Genomic DNA, 22,591 nt, shown 5'->3' on the forward strand with positions numbered 1-22,591 from the left:
CATAGCGCCACCAACAGGCGCCAGGAAGTGTGTCAGTCACAAACGGTGGATTTTTTGACAGTTGCATGTGATGACCTTTTAAATACCCCTCCTAGGATATTCATGCGATTGACACCAAACGTAATCAACATGATGCCGAGACATTGTAGATGATAAATTGCAACGTGATTTTTGATATCTCGAACGCTGTTCCCATGGCAACGCGTCAAACTTTACTTTTATTTCAGGCATATTTAAGGTTTTTGGCATGCTTAGATTACCTTGAAATTTGACACATACATCACATTTATCGGCTGTTAAGTGTGGACAAAAAGGTCGGACAATGGTGTGTCTCTTAAGTGGCTCACTAGCGCCCCTGTTTGTTTAAAATGTGGGGTTTCTTTTACCTACAGTCCCCAAATGAGTGAGTAACAACATAAAAAAGTCCACTGATATTTACCCACTTGATGCACTTGCCCACCGTGCATTGTTTTCTGGGAGGCACCGTATAGCGATACACGAACGTGCGAGGGCCCGCCATCGCTGCTTGCAGCTATATTTTATGTTGTTACTGACCCATTTGGGGACTGTAGGGAAAAGAAACCCCACATTTTAGACAAACGGGGGCGCTAGTGAGCCACTTAAGAGACACACCGTTGTCCGACCTTTTTGTCCACACTTAACAGCCGACTAATGTGATGTATGTGTCAAATTGCAAGTTAATCTAAGCACGGCAAAAGCCTTAAATATGCCTGAAATAAAAGTAAAGTTTGACGCGTTGCCATGGGAACAGCGTTCGAGATATCAAAAATTCCTTTGCAATTTATTATCTACAATGTCTCGGCATCATGTTGATTACGTTTGTTGTCAATTGGATGAATATCCTAGAAGGAGTATTTAAAAGGTCACCACATGCAACTGTCAAAAAATCCACCTTTTGTGACTGACACACTTCCTGGCGCCTGTTGGTGGCGCTATGTCCAAGATTCACAATAGGCACATCGACGCGATCGGAATCCTTGGCCGAACATACACAGTGTGTGTCATCCCAATAAGACATTTTTTCCTTTAGATATTAGACACTTCCTTTTCTCTGAATTCGCCATAAATTAGTCGCCTCGCCATGGCAGCACCGTTCGAGATATCAAAAATCCCTTCACAATTTAGCAAGTGCAATGTCTCGGCATTATGTTCACTACGTTTGATGTCAATCGCATGAATTCCGAAAGTTGTTCGGGTCGATGAGATCTATATGCGTACCAACTCTTGTACATGTGCGTACATAATTGCCCGATCTGTGCACGAATGTTTGTTTTTGAATTACATGGGGCGCTACAGAGCCCCCCCTGCCACGCCCATATACCAGCCTTTGCCCGAACCTGGGGACGCACGACTCTGACATGTGTGCCAAATTTCAAGAGTTTTTGAGCATGTAAGGGACCTCTAATGGCCATTTGTTTGAAGAAAAAAAAAAAAGAAAATAATAATTCTAAAGAAAAATATAGCTGGCGGGCCCTCGCACGTTAGGCCCTAATAATAAATATAGCTGCAAGCAGCGATGGCGGGCCCTCGCATATTTGTGTATCGCTATATGGTGACTCCCAGAAAACAATGCACGGTGGGCAAGTGCATCAAGTGAGTAAATATCAGTGGACTATTGTATGTTGTTACTGACCCATTTGGGGACTGTAGGGAAAAGAAACCCCACATTTTAGACAAACGGGGGCACTAGTGAGCCACTTAAGAGACACACTGTTGTCCGACCTTTTTGTCTACACTTAACAGCCGACTAATGTGATGTATTTGTCAAATTTCATGTTAATCTAAGCACGGCAAAAGCCTTAAATATGCATAAAATAAAAGTAAAGTTTGACGCATTGCCATGGGAAAGGCGTTCGAGATATCAAAAATCCCTTTGCAATTTATCATCTACAATGTCTCTGCATCATGTTCACCACTTTTGGTGTCAATCGCATGAATATCCTAGGAGGAGTATTTAAAAGTTCACCGCATGCACTTATAAAACAACACAACATGGCCGACTTCCTGTTGGGCGGAGCTAATAGGTTTGATTGTGAAAGTTGTTCGGGTCTATGAGATCTATATGCATACCAACTCTCGTACATGTGCATACATGTTTGCCCGATCTGTGCACCGATATTTGTTTTTGCATTTCAGGGGGCGCTTCAGAGCCCTACTGCCACGCTTATGTTCCAGTCTTTGACCGGTCCTAAAGGCAGACGACTATGACGTCTGTGCCAAATCTCCGGTGTTTTTGAGCATGTTAAGGCAACCAAAGTGCATGCCAAGTGCTTAAATACGCCTGAAAATGAAAGTAAAGTTTCTAAGATTCTTGGTTCTGAGAATTAAAGACAGGAGGTGGAGCTGGAGGTAGCAGAGCTAAACATGTTTAGGTTTTCATTGGGAGTGATAACAATGGACAGGATTAGATTAGAGGGACAGCACATGTAGGATGTTTTGGGGACAAGGTGAGGGAGGTGTGATTGAGATGGTTTGGACATGTGCAGAGGAGGGACATGGGAAAAATCAGTAGGAGAATGCTGAGGATGGAGCCATCAGGAAGGAGGAAAAAAGGAAGGCTATGGATGAGGTTTATGGATGTGGTGAGGGAAGACATGCAGGTAGTTGGTTTGAAAGGCAGATGTAAAGGACAGAGTGATATGGAGATATGCTGTGGTGACCCCTAACAGGAGCACATAAAAGAAGAAGACGAGATCATAATATACCAAGATTAATGTAATCCTCAGACTTTTCCAAGTTTTATGAAACAGCCCTTTTTTAAAAAAATAAACAACCTTGTTTTTTGGAACGTCTCGCATACACCAAAGTCTGATCACTATGCTGGGGAAGTGGCAGCTCAGTGGTTAAGATGTTGTGATCAACAGGTTCAACAAAGCTCTTAACCTTCAACTGCTCAGCTTTATAAATGAGATAATTGCAAGCTGCTCTGGATAGATTAGATTTACATTTTTCACTGCCATAGACTCATAACTATTTGCTTGTACTTGTTCAACAGGGTCTGCACTTTCATTTTTCACTGCTATAGTCTTTATATTTATTTACTGTACATATAATTTACATATAGATTACATGCTGTACATATACTTGCATATTTATCTGCACAATTGCTACTATTTCTAACTCTACTAAATGCTAAACTGCATTTCATTGCTGTGTAAATGTACTATGCAATGACAAGGATCCATACATCTATGGACATGAATTATTCAGCAATAGAAATAAAAATAATGTCCATGAGTGTCAAAGCAGGAAGTAACCAAAATACAGAGAAGCACTATGACTTCTTTACATCTACATCATTAGCTTTAACCTTATACCAGTGCTTCATGCCCTTAATTGCATTGGTGTGCATGGGTTTGTTCTGGGAACATAATTAGCTTTTTAAAAAATCCTGTACTGTTGTAGTATTATTTTAATGCAAAGAGCAGACTAGAAAATTCAACAAAAACCCCATGAACCTCAAGATCAATCTTGAATGTACTATTTTAGCCAGAGGTTTCCTGTAACACAAAAAAGCATTAAATCTTGAAAAACAAACATTCTATTCAAAAATATAAAAGAGAATACAGGCTTTTAATGAATGTATTTGCTTTTATTCTTGCACTCTTGGTCATATTTTTCCATCAGAGTCTGGTGGTAAAAGACATGCTTCTGCTTCTCAGTTTTTATCAGAACCTACAACGAGGTACAAAATATTTTTATTGAATCATAAATCAATGTGGAATAATACCTTGTTTTCATAGGACACACAGAAACCAGTAGATCTTAGGCATCTTCATATCAAATATAATTATATGGCTGCCTGTAACTACATGATACCTGCTATATGCCTGCACTATTCTTTATGTATTATGAAAATCAAGAGATTTAGAGAGTAATTTATCAAAAGATTTGTAAAGTTCATTATATTCAAACTTACAAAAACACCCTAAGCACTCTGTCTTCTTGTCTTCCAAGTTGTTTTGGTCTATTCGGCCTATTGATCTTCAGGCACCATTTTACTAGTCTAAGATTGTTCTAAAAAGAACTGTCCACTCTATACTGTATTTTACAGTGATGAAGCCCTGCAATCATTTTCAGTCACATAATAGACTGTGCATGTCATTTCCAGTTACACAATGGGGTCCCCTGGTGGTCTAGTGGTTAGGATGCAGCGCGCTCACCGCTGTGGCCCGGGTTCGATCGCCGGTCAGGGAACCAACCCCAGCCACTCTTAGTGCCGGTCCCAAGCCCAGATAACTGCGGAGGGTTGCGTTAGGAAGGGCATCCAGCGTAAAAACGTGCCAAATCAAACATGCGGATGATCTGTTGTGGCGACCCCTGATGGAAGAACCCGAAAGATTTCCAGTTACAAAATGGACTGTGAAGAACTTTTGAAGGTTTTACTGAGAGGTGGCTTAAAAAAATCTGTTCTGTTGATTCACTTTAGTCTTTAACAGAGGTGGCAAAAGTACACACATTCTTCACTCAAGTGAAAGTACAGATAATCATGTTTTAAAAGTACTGACTATACTTTTTTACACAAGTTAAAGTAAAGAAATTTGGGCTCTGACATGCACTTAAGTAAAAAGTAGCCATTACTACTACCTGTTTTAGTGTCACGCTGTTAGCTGAACCTCACGTCATAGGGCTGTCAATAGATTAAAATATTTAATCGAGATTAATCACATGATTGCCATGACTTAACGATTTGCCGCATCAGTAAAACAAATGTTTACTGATTACAACATTTGTATTTATTTATTTTCTATCTCAGGAAAAAAAATGGCATCCTGAATAAAAGTGTGTTGCGTTAAGTAAATTTCTCTCTAATTCCGCCTCTTTTATATTTATATATTTATTTATATTTTTAATTTATAAAATGCTCAAACAAATGTGCGTGTTAAAATTAGTGTTGTTAAAATTAATTTGCATTAACACCTTATTAACGCGTTAATTTTCACAACCCTAATAAATATATCAATCTTCTTCTTCTTTCGGCTGCTCCTATTAGGGGTCACCACAACGGATCATCCCTCTCCACACCACCCTGTCCTCTACATCTGCCTCCTTGGTCTTCCTCTTTTAATCCTATCTGGTGGCTCCATCCCCAGCATTCTCCTACCGATGTACCCCATGTCCCTCCTCTGCACATGTCCAAACCATCTTAATCGGGCCTCTCTCACTTTGTCCCTAAAATGTCCTACATGCGCTGTCCCACTAATATATCAATACAAAACTAATTTAAAATGTTGTTACCTAATGAATGTATCCATGCACAACATCCACCATATAGAACACAGGCAGAGAAAATATGATAATGATGATCAGGTGATCAGGAAAGTCTCAGTCTTGTTTTCATCGCTGACTCCCTCTGTCTGATCCACATTAACACCAGACTTCTTGTTGCCCTTTGCCCTGCTCATTGTTATCTTTAAGAACTACTCTACATCTGAGATGTGTGAGAGCCAGGAAATGATACACCCGTGGTAGATTGAAAAAGCCAACCAATGACATGAAATAGATTGATGGGCTTAAAACAGTGATGGGCTGATAATATTGACATTTCACCAAATAGAATAAAACTAAAGTAACAAGCCTGTTTTGAAAGTATAAGAGGTAAAAAGTACAGATATTTGTGTTAAGATTTTATGAGTGAAAGTAAAAATAAATAAAAAATTAAAAGTGAAGTAAAGTACTGATACCAGAAAAATCTACTTAAGTACAGTAATGAAGTATTTGTACTTCATTACTTCCCACCTCTGGTCTTTCGGCAAACTATTGTCCCTGCTTGGTCTCATGTCCTGTGCCTAAGGTTAGGCAGAGAAGATTTAGTCACCATAGTCTCAATGGTCTCACAAACTGTTTTCATGCCTCAGTTGTTTGCAACTGCCCTTCTGGCTCTCAGAGACCTTTCAACTGAATCAATAATACCCTCCATTAGAATTGCACAGAAAACAACTGATCTTTTTTTTTAACAACTTCACACTGTTCCAGGTCTTGGATTTGATTTTAAATTGTTCATGTAAGCAATCAAGGATGCAATTTCCTTTCTCTGTGAGATGTTTCTCCTTACAGTACTTGTATTTGTACTCCTGATACTGACAGAGTACAAGTACAATGAAAATGCAGTTAGCATCCAACTATTAATGTAAATTAAATAGCACATAAATTATATTAAATATCAAGAATTTGGTGCAATGAGGTAAATTTAAATGGCATGATGCATGTAATATTGATCAGAACATTACAATGAATGCAGATGTGGCAAAAGGATTAAGGTAAACAAATAACCATCAAATGTAAAGTACTGTGCAAAAGCTTTAGGAACATGTGAAAAGGTGACAAAGTGAAAATGTTTCCAAAGTGTTAATGTAAAGTAAATGAACAGAAGAAAAATATAAATCAGCATTTGGTGTGACCACCCTTTGGCATTCAATTCTTACACTTGCACAAAGTCAGGGATTTTGTAGGATCAGAGAGATCGGTGTATGATTAACCAGTTCTATCATCAGTTTCATATTTAGGTTGAAATACATTCATAAACTGAAGCAGAAACAGCTGTGTAGGAAGCTTTAAACTGATTAAAGAAAAGCCAAATTCTGTTACTAATTTGAGGTTGTGGAAGTTTCAGGTCACAGGTCATACAACATGGCAAAACACAAGGTATCTATACTGCATCAGCAAGGGCTTTCCCAGGCAAAGATTTTAAAGCAGACTGAGGTTTCAAGATGTGCTGTTCAAACTATTTTCAGTGTAAAGTGTTTGATTTTTGATAGTGGAAGATGTTCAGCAGTGCCTTCAGAAAAGAGCTGGTGGAAACCATTGGGACCCAGGTCCACCCATCTACTGGAAGAATTGTGGACAAAAAGCTATACCTTGGACATGGAAACAAGGCTACACGACTCAACTATGCACAAAAACATAATACATAAACAGAAACAGAAAAATACCAGCAGGTGCTATGTAGCTCTGTAATATTTGACTGTATCAAAAACCAAGTTGTTTAGCTGAAGGGCTGGAGAAAGGTACAATAATGAGTATCTGCATCCAACAGTGAAGCATGGTGGAGGTTTCTAGCAAGTTTCGGGCTTCAGCGTATAGAACAAGAAGTCTTGGAAGTAATAGTTTTGTCTTTGTCCCCCACAAAGTTCTCAGCATTATCGAGTGTGTCTGGGATTACATAAAGATCAAGATGTTTGGAACAACCCACCCGCCTAATTCATTTAAAAACCACCAAGAAGTGCAAGTGAATGTAAAAAAATGTATGCTGTTTTGCAGGAAAAGGGTGGTCACACCAAATATTGATTATTGATTTAACAAGTAATAGTATTTTATACACTATACACTGTATGAACAAAAGTTTGTGGAGACCTGATCATAAGATTCATATATGCTTTATGAACATCCCATTCCACATTTTGCCCCATTTGCTTGTATAATAACCTCCACTCTTTTAAGAATATTTTCCACTAGGTTTTGGAGTGTAATTGTGGAGATGTGTGTTCATTAAACCTCAAGTGATGTCAGGTACTGATGTAGGGTGAGGAGGCCCTGGGTTCAGTCAGCATTTCAATTCATCCCAAAGTTGTTCAGTAGGGTTAGATAATAGATAGATAGACAATCTAATCTTGGAATGCTCTTAAGGTACCAGTGGCCAATGATCCTGTCCTTTTCTTCTCAGTTGGAGACACTCTGTGCAGCTGAGAATGGTTTCACATCAACAGCCTAAAGATCCATAAAGTTCCTGAGCAACTCAAGTACTTTAAGGATAGATTTGAACTGTAATTAATTTAAACAGCCTACTATAATGGCTTAATCTCCCCTGTTCTTAGAAACAAAATCACATCACTCAACTGAATATGTTTTTAAAACCACATAATAACCCAGTGAACATATTCTTCTTCCAATTTATATTAACATTGTCCTCTTTAATCTTTCTTTTATATATAAGCTTTACAGAAATCAACAGTCAAGATGAACGGTGTGCATTTATCCCTGATGAGCAGCCAGATCATCACAGATCCAGCATCAGCTTCTCTCTATGCCAGAGCCTTTAAGCACTCCAGGAGGTCCAATGTCAAAACCACACATGTAGTGGGATCCAATAGGCACTGGTACGTCTCTAGATGGTTCGGGATGTTTGCGAATTCGGCATCTACTTTTTCAAAGGTCCATAATCTTCACGAGGTGGGACATGACTGGAGCTGGCCAACCTCAGGATGCCTCGGGATGGGGAGAGAAAGAGAAGCAGTGAAGAGGAATTATCGTAGCTGCTGTTCATGATCTTAACAGCACAAGTTGATAATGTGCATGTGATCAGATGTTCTGGAGCACAAGGTTATGATGTGAGACGTATGTTATGTGTAGGCTTTGCTAAAAAGACCTGATGTCTGCACTTAAACTGGGAGAGTGTGTCTGAGCCCCGAACACTGTCAGGAAGACTACTCCAGAGTTTAGGAGCTAAATGTGAAAATGATTTTGTGGGAGAGCGTGTGGGTGTGGGAGAAAAGGATTGCCACAACAGGTCGGATCGATTGGCTTCACAGCCGTTTTTATTTATTTCTTTATATTCACTGGTGTCTGGTTGCTCGGTGCTCTCACAGCACACTTCTGGCACACGCATATCACACTCACACCTTCTCTCTCTCCTCCCTTTATGCGCCTTCCGATCACTGCAAAAGAGGGCGCAGACATCAGGTCTTATTAGCTGCAGGTGAAGCAATTCCCCGCTTACCTGTGCCCGGCCCCGCCCCCCCATTCACAAACCGACACTTGACCACACCCCCGCTGCCACAGATTTACCACCTTTAGTGGACTTTGCTATTCTAGGAACTACCAGAAGCCCAGAGTTTTGAGATCTCAGGGAGCGTGGCAAATTGTAGCGTGTTAAAAGACTGGAGAAATACATGGGAGCCAAACCATTTAGTGCTTTATAAGTAAGAAGTAGTAGTTTGAAGTCTATTCGAAACTTAACAGGAAGCCAGTGCAGGGATGATAAGATTGGGGTTATATGGTCATATTTTCTTGACCTTGTAAGAATTCTGGCTGCCGCATTCTGAACTAACTGAAGCTTGTTTATTAATGATGAAGGACATCCAACTAGTAATGCATTACAATAGTCTATTCTGGAGGTCATGAACGCATGGACGAGCTTCTCTGCTTTGGATATAGATACATGTTTCTTAACTTAGAAATATTTCTAAGGTGAAAGAAGGCTGCTTTTGTAACTTGGTTGATATGATTATTAAAAGACAAGTTGCTGTCTAAAATGACTCCTAGGTCTTTTACCATTGAACTAGTGGTTACAGAACATCCGTCTAAATGCAGGTTGAGATGCTGGAGCTTCTGTATACTGGTTTTTCGGCCGATGAGCAAAATCTCCGTCTTATCAGAATTTAGTAGTAGAAAGTTATGGGTCATCCAATCTCTTATTTCTTTAACACACTCAGTTATGCAAGCTAATTGAGCTATATCGCCTGATTTTGAGATATATAGCTGGGTATCATCAACATAACAATGGAAGCTAATTCCATGCCTTCTAATAATAGTTCCCACGGGAAGCATGTATATTGTGAAAAGCAGGGGTCCTAGAACTAAAGCTTGTGGCACGCCATAATTTACTAGCATTAGCCTGGATAACTCTCCATTAAAGTCTACGAAATGGTAACGATCAGGACAGGTAGGATTTAAACCAGCCTAATGCCTGTCCCTGAATGCCGCTGTAATTCTGTAAGCGATCTAGGAGGAGATCATGGTCTATAGTGTCGAATGCAGCACTAAGATCTAGTAAAACCAACAGCAAAATAAAACCTTGGTCTGAAGCTAAAAACAGGTCATTAGTGATTTTAACTAGGGCAGTTTCTGTGCTATGATGGGGCCTAAAACCTGACTGAAACTCTTCAAAGATATTGTTCTCTTGCAAGTGGGAACATTACTGGGCAGCGACAATCTTTTCTTAAATCTTAGACATAAATGGGAGATTTGAAATTGGTCTGTAATTCGATAGCGTGTTTGGATCCAGATTAGGTTTATTAATGAGGGGCTTAATAACTGCTAACTTGAGGGATTTAGGGACGTGACCTAACGATAGTGAGCAGTTAATGATATTGAGAAGAGGCTCACCAGCTGTATATAACACTTCCTTCAATAGATGAGTTGGAATGGGATCTAACTGACATGTTGTTGATTTAGCTTTGGTGATAACATCATGCAGCTCTTCCTGTCCTATACATGTAAAACATTTTAGATGTGGAGTTGTAGGTGAGATAATGTCAGGAGATGCTGTCAGAGGTTGGACCGCCACAATTGTTTTTCTAATGTTATCTATTTTTTCAGTGAAGAAATTCATAAAGTCCTCACTACTAAACTGTGATGGAACACATTTTTCAGATACCTGATATGTAGTTAGTTTAGCTACTGTACTGAAAAGGAACATGGGATTGTTTTCGTTGTTTTCTATGAGTTTGCCCAGGTGTTCAGCTCTAGCAGCTTTTATCGCCTGTCTGTAGCTGAGCATACTGTCTTTATATGCAATTTAGTAACAATTTAGTTTTCCTCTATTTTCTCTCCAGATTACGGGCTGTTCTCTTGAGGGCATGCGTATGACTATTATACCAAGGTACAGGTGCTTGTTCGCTAACTTTTTTTAACCGGATGGGGGCAACAGTGTCTAATGTGCTAGTGAGGATAAGGTCTATGTTGTTACCCATTTAATCAAGATTATTAGCAGTAATGGGTCTAGTGAGAAATTGAGATAAATCGGGCAGGTTATTTATGAATCTGTCCTTAGTGGTCGGAACAATAGTCCTACCAGGTCGATAACGTGGTGAAACACGGCTAATCTGCTCTACCTGTAGTGTGTACAGTATGAGATAATGGTCTGTGATGTCATCACTCTGAGGTAAAATATCTATATCAGTGATGTCTGCTCCGTGGGGTATTATTAAGTCTAATGTGTGGTTAAAGCGATGAGTTGGTCCAGTGACGTTTTGTTTAACCCCGAAAGAGTTTAATAAATCGACAAATCATAATCCTAGAGCACCGTTTACATCATCTGCATGAATATTAAAATCTCCTACAAGCAGCACTTTATCAAAATTGATCAAGAGGTCTGAAAGAAAACAAGCAAACTCTTGAAGAAAATCAGCGTAGTTTTCTATGTATGTCTGAAAGTACAATTTAAAGAATGAGCACTTCAAATGATTTAAAACTGAATCCTAATCTCTGACTGACATTAAGAGAGGCACTATAAATGGTTGCTACACTACCCCTATGACCAGTCTGACGTGGCTCATGCTTATAAACATATCCTGACGGTGTAGACTCGTTAAGACCCATATAATCACCTGGTTTAATCCAGGTCTCAGTGAGACAGAGTGCATGGAGATTATTATCTGTGATCATCTCATTTACAATCAGTGCTTTGGGTGCAAGTGATCTAATGTTTAAAAGACCAAACTTTAGAACTTTGTTGTGATTGTTTATCTGGCATTTTACAGTTAAAACTGAAAAATGCCAGATAAACAATCACAACAAAGTACTGATTGTAAATGAGATGATCACAGATAATAATCTCGATGCACTCTGTCTCACTGAGACCTGGATTAAACCAGGTCTCAGTGGAGATCAGGAAATTTTCAACTATGAGAACACGCATACAACAGACCAAATAGTATGCGTGTTCTCATAGTTGAAGATTTCCTGATGTCTTACCAGTCAGATGGTGTGAAGTATCCTAGAGATTTTATCTGATAGCACTGCTGCTCCAACTCTGCTGGGGTGCAGGCCATCAGGGCAGAAGAACCTAGAACTCTCCCAGAAACAGTTCCAGTTATTAACAAAGAGAAGTTTGTGCTCTCGACACCATGACTGTAACCATTCATTTAGTGCAAGGAGTCTACTAAACTTCTCAGCCCCTCGCTGGTAAGTGGGAAGAGGTCCTGACACTATGATCCACGTTGTGGGTGATGTGCTGCGTACCGTCTTCACCAGGATCCTGAAATCCCTCTTTAAGATTTCCGTTTGCCTCAGCCTGGTGTCGTTCGCTCCGACATGGCGAACAACCCCTCCGAAGTTCTCATTCAGGATCGCGGGTACCTGCGCATCGACATCGAGAACACGAGCACCAGGAAAACAGTGAGTGTGCACCTTACCTTTGGCTCCGGTAGCGCGGACATTCCGGACGATGGAATCTCCGAGAATGACGATATCGCGTTTCATCTCGCGGAGAGGGGCGAAGCGGTTCTTGGTCGAGATCTCGAAGGCCGGTGGTGGCGAGGGAGACGTCCTCGACCGGGGCTTGGCTTGCGGCTTCCGCTGCTGCAGCATCCAGGGTCCGTGATGCAACGGTGCCAGAGTGAGCGATACCCCGGTGGGCCGCGTTGTAGGTGCGTTGGGCCTGGGCAGAGAAACACGCGGAGTTGAGGTGCTGGGAGCGTTAGGTTTCACCTGGGAATTTACCTGGGACAAGTGCAGCTCGCGAATCTGTTTCTCCAAAGCCTCCATCTCCAACTCCACTGTTTGCAACTCAAACGAGTCCTCACCTGTGCTCAAAGGCAGACACACAGCCGGCATAGTGCTTATAATCACGAACAGAGTTAAGATACAGAGATATGATAGAGTGAGAGGCAATGAATATAGTCAACACTAGTGATAGTCGAGTTAACTAACTACAGGCACAAGTCAGGAAGACAAAAACAATATAGGATTTTTAATAGAGGAAAAAGGGATAGATAAATAGTAAAGTTTGTTTGAAAACGGCGAGAGAAATACAAACACGGAACTCGCGGCAAACAAGTCAAACACAGAAAGCTACGTCACCGGAAGTCCACCAACAGACTAGGAGAACCTGTGCCGTTTTAACATTTTTATAGTTTGCTGAAAACATATTAACAAACAGTGAAATCTGTTCCTTCATGTTTTACCAAATTATGCGAACATACAGGCCTAAACCCTTACAGTTATTGAACCTCTTTTTTCTTCATTGGTTACCACAAACAGTTTACCACACCACATCTCAATCATTCACTCCTGTCAGTTAATGATATAATCAGACAATCGTTTAGTTTGTTTAGGTCTATCCTGTGTTGGTATGTTTGACAAATCCACTTTGGAATTCAGATCCTGAGAGTCAGGACCACAGCTCCTTGTCTTCAGATATGATTGCTCACGTTCAGTCCCCACATCTGTTGTTTCATCGGTGTTATATCTTTTGACATGAGTGTGCACCCCGATGCTCTTCTTGCTTTTGCTTTTTGCTCTTCATCTCTGTCGCATTCTTGCTAATCTTTGCATGCTTCTGCAAGATTTGCCAACTCTTTAAAAGCAGTTCAGCGGGGCTCTTTCCGGTCATGAGATGTTTCATGCTTCGATATACAGTGACATATTTTCTCAGCTCTTTTTTTCAATCAAGTCCCTCTGCCTGTGCAATTTGAATTATTTTTATTATTGACGAGTTTTGGCATGCCACTTCCCAATTAGCCTGAGCCCATTTGGGAGTGTTTTACTGATGTTAAATGCCATTGCTCTCACAGAACACACTAAACTGTTCAGACTTGAACTGAGGTCCTTGGTCTGACCTACATGTGATGGGCAGGCCATGTCTCCTAAATATAGACTTCAGACTGTCTATCATTTTGTTAGATATTGTCGACATCAGTATCTCATATTCATAGTAGGGACTATAATAGTCAACCACAACAAGTATTGAGTGACCAGTTAGGAGTGGGCCTAACAAGTCTATGGCCACATCTTGCCAGGGTCCATCTGGCGGTGGTGTGGGTCTTAGTGGTTCAGGGGCATTGGGCCTGGACACCACCTGGCACCCATGACATGACTTGCAATTTATCTCTGCTGCTTTATCCATACCCGGCCACCACACATTGAACTGGAGATGTTGTTTAGTGCCCACAATTCCTAAATGTCCTTTTTGTGCCAGTGCCAATGCCCTTGGTTGTAACACTTTTGGTAATACTATCCGTGTTTTATGGAGGACCAAATGACCAATACAGCACAGCTTGTTGGCTTTCGGAGCATAAGCTTTTCAGTTCTCAAAATGTCTGCTGTTAATTGCAAGACGTACTTCTTTCAATTCCGAGTCCCTTTCAGAGGCCTCCTCTTCCTCACTAGTGGTCAAAGCATTAGGCGTAGCACTCACTGCAATAAATGTGTCATATTTTTAGGACTTGTCCATGTATGTCCAACACTCAACACAACACAACATTCAAGAACAGCTACAATACACAATCACGTCCACCGTTTGGGAAATCGGACCATGCCGCCATCTTCCTCATGCCTGTTTACAAACAAAGGCTGAAACAGGAAGCTTCGGTTCAGAGGGAGGTCAATCGGTGGCCGCTCTGCAGGATGCTTTGGATGACGCAGACTGGGACATGTTCCGGCGCAGCTCTGATGACGTCAACGGAAGCGGTTGTGGGATTCTTCGGGAAACTAGCGGATGATACGGGGCAAAAAACAACAATCAGAACGTTTCCCAACCAGTAGACGTGGTTGGATAAAACCATCCGCGATGCTCTGAGATCCCGCTCCGCTGCCTACAACACGGGGCTCGCCACTGGGGACATGGATGAATACAAGGCTGCGTCATACAGTGTTTGCAGAGCAGTGAAGGATGCAAAGCGGCGCTACGGGAGGAAACCAAAGTCACAGTTCCAACATGGTGGCTCTAGGAGCCTGTGGCAGGGATTAAGAACAATAACGGACTATAGAACACCATCTTCCAGAATGGTGAATGCGAACGCTTCTCTGGCAGACGAGCTAAACACCTTTTACGCTCGTTTCGAGGCTGCAGCTAACCACGCTAGCGGAGCTAGCCGCACAACCAGCGTGTACGCCGAGAGAGCCGGAGAGGTAAACACGTTCACCATCTCGGAGCATGACGTGAGGAGGGCATTCAAGAGAGTGAATACCAGAAGGGCAGCAGGATCAGATGGCATCACAGGTCGGGTTCTGAAAACCAGCTAGCACCGGTGTTCAATGAGATATTCAACCTCTCACTGGAACAATCTGTTGTCCCCTCATGTTTCAAACAGTCCACCATTGTTCCTGTCCTGAAGAAACCCCAGCCCACCTGCCTTAACAACTATCGCCCTGTAGCCTTGACCTCAGTAGTGATGAAGTGCTTTGAAAGACTGGTCAGAGACTTCATTACTGCATCACTACCAGACCCACTGGACCCACTAAAGTTTGCGTACCGTCAGAACCGGTCCACTGAGGACGCCATTGCACATCTCCTCCACACTACAATCAGCCACCTGGACCAAAGAAATTGGAAATTTTACAAAGATGCTTTTTGTGGACTACAGTTCAGCATTTAACACTATAATTCCCTCCACACTCACCTCTAAGTTGGAGGTCCTGGGACTCAGCCTGCCGCTGTGTCAATGGATCTCTAACTTCCTGACTGACAGACCACAAGCCGTACCGGTGGGCAAACACACTTCATCCACCCTCACCTTCAGCACTGGAGCTCCCCAGGGTTGTGTTCTGAGCCCCCTGCTGTACTCACTGTACACATATGACTGTGTGGCCACTTCCAACTCCACAACCATCATCAAGTTTGCTGACGACACTATTGTGGAGTGCCTGATCTCCAACAACGATGAGACGGCCTACCTACAGGAGGTTAAAAACCTGGAGAGATGGTGCCAGGAAAACAACCTTCTCCTGAACGTCAGCAAGACTAAGGATTTGATCGTGGACTTCAGCACGAAGCAGGAGCGGTCATACCAACCGCTAAACATCAACGAGACCCCAGTGGAGAGAGTGGACAGTTTCCGGTACCTTGGTGTTCACATCACACAGGACCTGTCTTGGTCCTGTCACATCAACACCCTGGTGAAGAAGGCCCGGCAGCGTCTGTACCATCTGAGACGCCTAAGGGACTTTAAACTACCCTCTCAAGAGCTAAAGACTTTCTACACCTGCACCATTGAGAGCGTTCTGAAGGGAAGCATCACTCCCTGGTTCGGGAACAGCCCCATGCAGGACATACGAGCCCTCCAGAGGATAGTGCATCAGCTGAACGTACCATCCACACCGAGCTTCCTAACCTGCAGGACATCTACAGCACACGGTGCCGGACCAGAGCTAGGAAGATTGTGAAGGACCTCAGCCATCCCAACAATGGACTCTTTTCTTTGTTGCGTTTGGGGAAACGATTCCGCTCACTGAAAGCGAACACAGAGAGAATGAGGAGAAGCTTCTTCCCGCAGGCCATTCGGAGTTTAAACCAGGAAACACCCAGGATCTACAAAACTGGCCCACTCTCTGCATCATCAGACCTTTTTTCCCTGCACACATCTCACTTTTCGTGCTACAACACTTTAGACACTGGACTCGCACAGCACAGTGCACTGTACCTTTTATTTTTTTATACCACACCATTTCGCACACGGACACTTTACACCACACCATACTGCACACGGTCACTTATGGACACTTTACACCACACCATACTGCACATGGACACTTATGGACTCTTTACACCCTCTTGATGTCACCCAGATGAGGATGGGTTCCCCTTTTGAGTCTGGTTCCTCTCAAGGTTTCTTCCTCATAACATCTAAGGGAGTTTTTCCTTGCCACAGTCGCCACGGCTTGCTCATCAGGGACAAATGCACACCATTCACCATCACTGTTGATTTGTGTAAAGCTGCTTTGAGACAATGTCTGTTGTGAAAAGCGCTATACAAATAAACTTGACTTGACTTTACACCACACCAGATCACACACGGACACTTTATGGACAATCAAAAACCATGCTTAAATTGTTTTACTGTTGTTTACTGTTTAACTGCTCACTGTCATAAGCATTTTTTTGTATATATATATATATATATATATATATATATATATATATATATATATATAGATAGATATCTTGATATATTTTTGTTTTTATATAGTTTTTATACTTTATTTATCTGCCTTCTTTTCCTTTTTTTTCTTTTTTTTACCCCATTTTTATTCCCTAATGCCGGACCGTCGTAAAAAGCATTTCACTGCATGTCTTACCCTGTATGTATGTGTATGTGACAAAAAATTTTTTATTTGATTTTGATTTGACATGTCTCTCAGTCTTTGATGTTTCCCCCAACAATTTTGACAGGGGTCTGCAATGTTCAACTTGCCAGGCAGGTACGCGATTCTGAAATTGTAGGGCTGTAATCAAAGAACCCAGCGTTCTATGCGGGCACAGGGCTTTAAGCGGGGACTGTATATGGCTTCTATTGGTTTGTGGTCAGTGATCAACTCAAATTCTTGGCCATATATGTAAACATGTAACCTTTCACATGCCCACACAAGCGACAGGACCTCTTTTTCTGTCTGGGAATATCTATGTTTATGGTCTGTTTGGCAGCGACTAACATATACATACCTACAGCATATTGGCACTGTCTCTGCTTTTTGGATCTGAACTGAGACAGCTCCCAGGACAACTGGGCTTGCATCCGCTATCACCCTCACGGGGGCATCTTTATCAAAATATGCTAATGTGATTGCTTTGGCCAATTCATCTTTCAGCGCAAAGAACACTTGTCTTTGTTCTGGTCTTAACTAAAAACTAATCCCCTTTTTCGTCAAGCATTGCAGCGGTTCTGACAGCATGGCAAACTGCAGGATAAATCTGATGCTGTAGCCTACTAGAGCTAAGAAGCTTCAGACCTCTGATACTGTCTTTAGCTTTCTTGCCTCCCTTACAGCTCGCTTCTGTTGGACCGATGAGGATCCAACTTAAAAGTCGCTGTTTTAACACCATTGCGGAGATTCAGCAGAGAAGGTGCTTGAAGCATAAAAGGCCTTTGAAAATGGTCAAATTGTGATGTCTAGACAACTGTGTCACAGCAGGTTCCAGATATGCAGTGGTTAGTACCTACCAAAAGTCATCCAAAAAAGGGCTGCTCAGAGCTCTGGGCACATGGGCACATGAGCATCAGAACTAAAGCAAGTAGAAAAAGATAAAAGGTGTCCTTTGTTTACATCATATAAAAGTCATAAGGAAGAAATATGAGCCTCTGGGCAGTGTTCTGCTAGGAATTCTTGGGATTTGGTATTTATTGGATACGCTGGCTGAGTACTTCGCTTCATGGCAGCGATAATTGCAATTTTGGAGGCCTTTTTCAGAGGCTTCCTGCCCCGCTGCAAAACCTGTTTAAAAATTATTTTAGGAACATCGGTTCAAAGCATTAACATGGCTTCTAAATCTTTGTCAGATAAATAAAATGTATTTGAATTGTGCTTTTTAACGTCGTCATTTGCCTCATATTTGCTTTACAGAAATAAATACATCACAAATATAAATTAAAACATCAGAAATTTGGATGGGTGGATGAATGGATGGATAGATAGACAAACCGACAGACAGATGGATAAATGGGTGGATGAATGGAGAGTGTGATATAGAGAGAGAGAGTGGGGGAAAATAAGTATTTGATCCCCTGCTGGTTTTGTGATTTTCCCTCTTTAAAAATAAATTAATAGTCTAGAATTTTTATGGTAGGTTCATTTTAACAGAGAGAGATAGAAAAAAAAAATCCATAAAAATAACTTTAAAGAAGTTATATAAATGAATGTGTATTTGATCCCATACCAACCAGGAAGAATTCTGACTCTCACACACCCAGATTAGTCCTGTCCATGTGAGAAAGAACTCCTAATAACTCATTATGTGTGTAAAAGACACCAGTCACAAAATCAACCTCTTATATCTCTTCCATTCAAACCTCTCATATATATATATATATATATATATATATATATATATATATATATATATATATATATATATATATATATATATATATATATATATATATATATATATATATATATATATATGTGTGTGTGTGTGTGAGTGTGTGTGTGTGTGTGTGTGTGTGTGTGTGTATGTATAAGTATGTATGTATGTATGTATGAGTATATATATGTATGTATGTATGTATGCAGGGGCGCAATTAACAGTTTTAAGGGGGGTATGCAAGACAGAATTTTGGGCCCCCATATAGTCAAGTCAAGTCAAGTCAAGTTTATTTGTATAGCGCTTTTCACAACAGACATTGTCTCAAAGCAGCTTTACAGAAATCAATAGTCAAGGTGAATGGTGTGCATTTATCCCTGATGAGCAGCCATGGTGACTGTGGCAAGGAAAAACTCCCTTAGATGTAATGAGGAAGAAACCGTAAGAGGAACCAGACTCAAAAGGGGAACCCATCCTCATTTGGGTGACATCAAGAGTTTGATCATAAATCTTTCAACAATACAGAACACTGGAGGGTGAGAACTAACATGAGCACTGGAGTATAAGATTATAAGTAAATGTTCTTGCAACAGTCTTTGGTATAAAAGTAGGAGCTACTGAGCTCAACATTTGTGATCATCACAGATCCAGCATCAGCTTCTCCATGCCAGAGCCTTTAAACACTTCAGGAAGTCCAATGTCAAACTCCACACATGTAGCGGGATCCAATTGGCACTGGTACGTCTCTAGATGGTTCAGGATGTTTGCGAGTTTGGCATCTACTTCTTTAAAGTCCATAATCTTCATGAGGAGGGATGTGACTGGAGCTGGCCAAACCTCAGGAAGCCTCGGGATGGGGAGAGAAAGAGAAGCAGTGGAGAGAAATTAGCATAGCTGCTGTTCATGAATTAGCTACGCTATATATATATATATATATATATATATATATATATATATATATATATATATACAATGTTATATTATTAATAATAAAGTTAATATAGTTTAATTTTATTTACAGGGAATTAATTTTATTTCACCACAGTGTTATTATTTAAAATATATGTGCGTATGTACGATTTAAAAAAAAAACTAATTGGAAAAATTTTAATTGATGATTGTGGGGCCCCCTAGCGTTCTCTTGGGCCAATATGCCTGGCAATATGCCTGGCATACTCTGCACCCTGTATGTATGTATGTATGTATGTATGTATGTATGTATGTGTATGTAGGTGTGTACGTACATTTAACGTACAGCAGAGGGCGCTGTTTCCATTGAACTCCATCCCGCATGCACCTGCTTGGCCCCGCCCCGTGGGCGCTCCTGACGTCCAATCAGCGCTCGTTTTTATTCCGTTATATATATTTTTTTTTCTCGGTGGCGCTCGGTCATATCGCAGGTCCGGGCGCTGAGAGCTGTTTCTCTCTCTCCCTCTTTCTTTCTCTCTCTCCCCTGTTGCGGCTTCACCATGGCCGAAGGCGGAGAAGGCGAAGACGAAATCCAGTTTTTGCGCACCGTAAGTACGACCGGCATCTGCGGCATCTTCGGTTCTCAGTTGTGTCTGCGGCGGCGCGTGCGTGCGTGCGTGCGTGTGTGTGTGTGGGTGATGCGAGGGTTTGTATCCGGTATATTGGAATCCTGCAACAAATCCGCAAACCAGACTGTCTGCTACAAACGCGTTCGCGCCCATCCACGCGAATTCACGCGCATCCACGCGTTTGCGCAGGGAGAAAATGATGCAGTGACGCTTTCACACTCCATTCGAGCATCAAACACGTCGGGATGCGTTCAAGAGCCGGTGTGCACACGGTGTTTAACACACACACACACACACACACACACACACACACACACTACAATGATGGAAATGACTTCCACCTGAAATGCAGCCATCAGCAGAAGTTGTGGATGAGGATGTTGGTGCTTTACTGCTGTATTCCTTATTCCTGGGATGTAATGGCATGCAATACGGCCAGACCTTACTGCTGACTTAGCAGGAGCATCTACACACACACACACACACACACACACACACACACACACAGGTGAAATAATTAAAATAATCAGCATTCAGCAGGCAACACTTTAATGTGTAATGTTCACACTCATTTAAGACTTTATACAATAAAATACGAATTTAGATTAATGCAAATGAAACATGTGGGTTTGCAAATGTAGCTGCAGATATTTGATAGTTTTAGGATTTTTTTTTCAGTCTGTACAAACTTTGTACTGTACATACAGTAAGAGTGAGCTCAGAAAAGTGGGGACCGTGGAAGTGGAAGCTCAATGGTTAAGGCGTTGGTCACTGTATCCGAAGGTTATAAGTTCAAATCCCGGCTACACCGAGCTTCCATCGAGTCTGGGCCCCAGAGCAAGGCCCTTAGCTGATCAGTTGCGTTCATCAGAGATGAAGATCTCCTCACTAATCCGACGTGACGGTGTTCACCGGCGGGTGTAATGAGTCTCTGGTTTGCCATTTGTGCCATGAGGGTTGAAGCTGAAGCCAGATTATCTGTGCGTCACTGACACCAGCATGAGCTCACACGTGACCCTGCATGCATCCGTGTCAGCTACAGGCCATAATAACGCCCTCGTGATGATCTCTTGCTGAGAGAGGCTGTTCAGCAGTGTGTGTGTGTGTGTGTGTGTGTGTGTGTGTGTGTGTGTGTGTGTCTGGATCAGCTCCCTTGATAAAAGAAATGCTGACGGTCGATCACTCAGGTTGCTAGTCTTTGCAGATCTGGTGACGTGTGAGCACTCGTCACTACACTCATACTGTGTAACGGTTGTTGTGTTACAGTTGTATCTTGCTGACAAAGTGCACACTGCTGACACAAAACAACACCACTGGAATGTCAAGAGTTAGCAAGCAGGTTCTCGAGCTGTTTGATATCTTGTTATGGCTGCAGAAGAAATTCAATAGATACACTGTGGCAAAAAGTTTGTGGGCATCTCAACATAAAATTGTGCTTTTTTTTTTTAAACATCCCATTCCACGTTTAGTTCCTGTTTGTTCTCTTCAATCTTCTGGGAAGATGTTCCACTAGATTTTGGAGTGCACTTGTGGAAATCTGTGCTCATTCAGGCACAAGGGTGTAAAATCAGGTACCGATGCAGATGAGGTGAGGAGGCCTGGAGTGCAGTCAGCGTTCACGTTGATCCCAAAGGTGTTAACCCAATAGGATTGAGATCAGAGCTCTGTAGTGGGAGATCTTTCACTCCAGCCCATGTAAAGCGTATCTTCTTGGAGCTGGCTTTATGCATAGGGGCATCGTTATGCTGGAACAGGTCTGGGTCTCCTTGTTCAAGTGAAGGAAAAATTTCATTTTACCGCATCCAAAAACATGATGTAAACTTTGTGCCTTCAAATTTGTAACAGTTTGTTTTGTGGACATATAATTGTATGACAAATTTAACAGTTCATCCATGAATGATCTTTTTTATGGCAACCAATCAGAAATGATTCTCCAGAAAAGTTAAAGCTCAAAAATTCAAAGTATTAAAACCTTAAGTTTTTGCGATATTTCAATATATCGTGCAGCCATGACAGGTTTAAACTGAGGAAAATATGCCAATTGACGTAGGTTACACGCTAGGCTTTGCAGTAGCATTGTTAGCAGATAGCAGGTCAAGCTAGTTGTACTAGCTACAAACACTCACCTGAGGTAATTGTCCTACAGAATTTTACAACAGAATATCATATTTTGTTGTTTAAAATATACAAGTGAACTTTGAGTATGGATTTGGTCTGTAATTAATATAAACTGTTTGCTACAATGGCTTTTTGCATGAAAAGTCCTACATTTAAGCATTTATCATAATCAGCA

The 22,591-nt window shown here is 41.5% G+C and overlaps 1 protein-coding gene across 8 annotated transcripts in view; it reads left to right on the forward strand.

The window, feature by feature from the left end:
* The first annotated feature begins 19,870 nt into the window (after positions 1-19,870).
* ryr2a (ryanodine receptor 2a (cardiac)) overlaps positions 19,871-22,591 on the forward strand; it is a 219,211-nt gene continuing 216,490 nt past the window's right edge. For 6 of the 8 annotated variants that reach the window (XM_046854547.1, XM_046854548.1, XM_046854551.1 and 3 more), the window contains exon 1: positions 19,872-20,277. In XM_046854547.1, coding sequence (XP_046710503.1) covers positions 20,230-20,277 — 48 coding nt within the window. In that variant the 5' untranslated portion in view covers positions 19,872-20,229. Of the gene's footprint in view, positions 20,278-22,591 lie in introns of all 8 variants that reach the window. The other 2 variants (XM_046854545.1, XM_046854546.1) reach the window with 1 other exon arrangement.

Source organism: Silurus meridionalis, chromosome 7 (assembly GCF_014805685.1).
Source record: "Silurus meridionalis isolate SWU-2019-XX chromosome 7, ASM1480568v1, whole genome shotgun sequence".
In the NCBI taxonomy this organism is placed as follows: Eukaryota; Metazoa; Chordata; class Actinopteri; order Siluriformes; family Siluridae; genus Silurus; species Silurus meridionalis.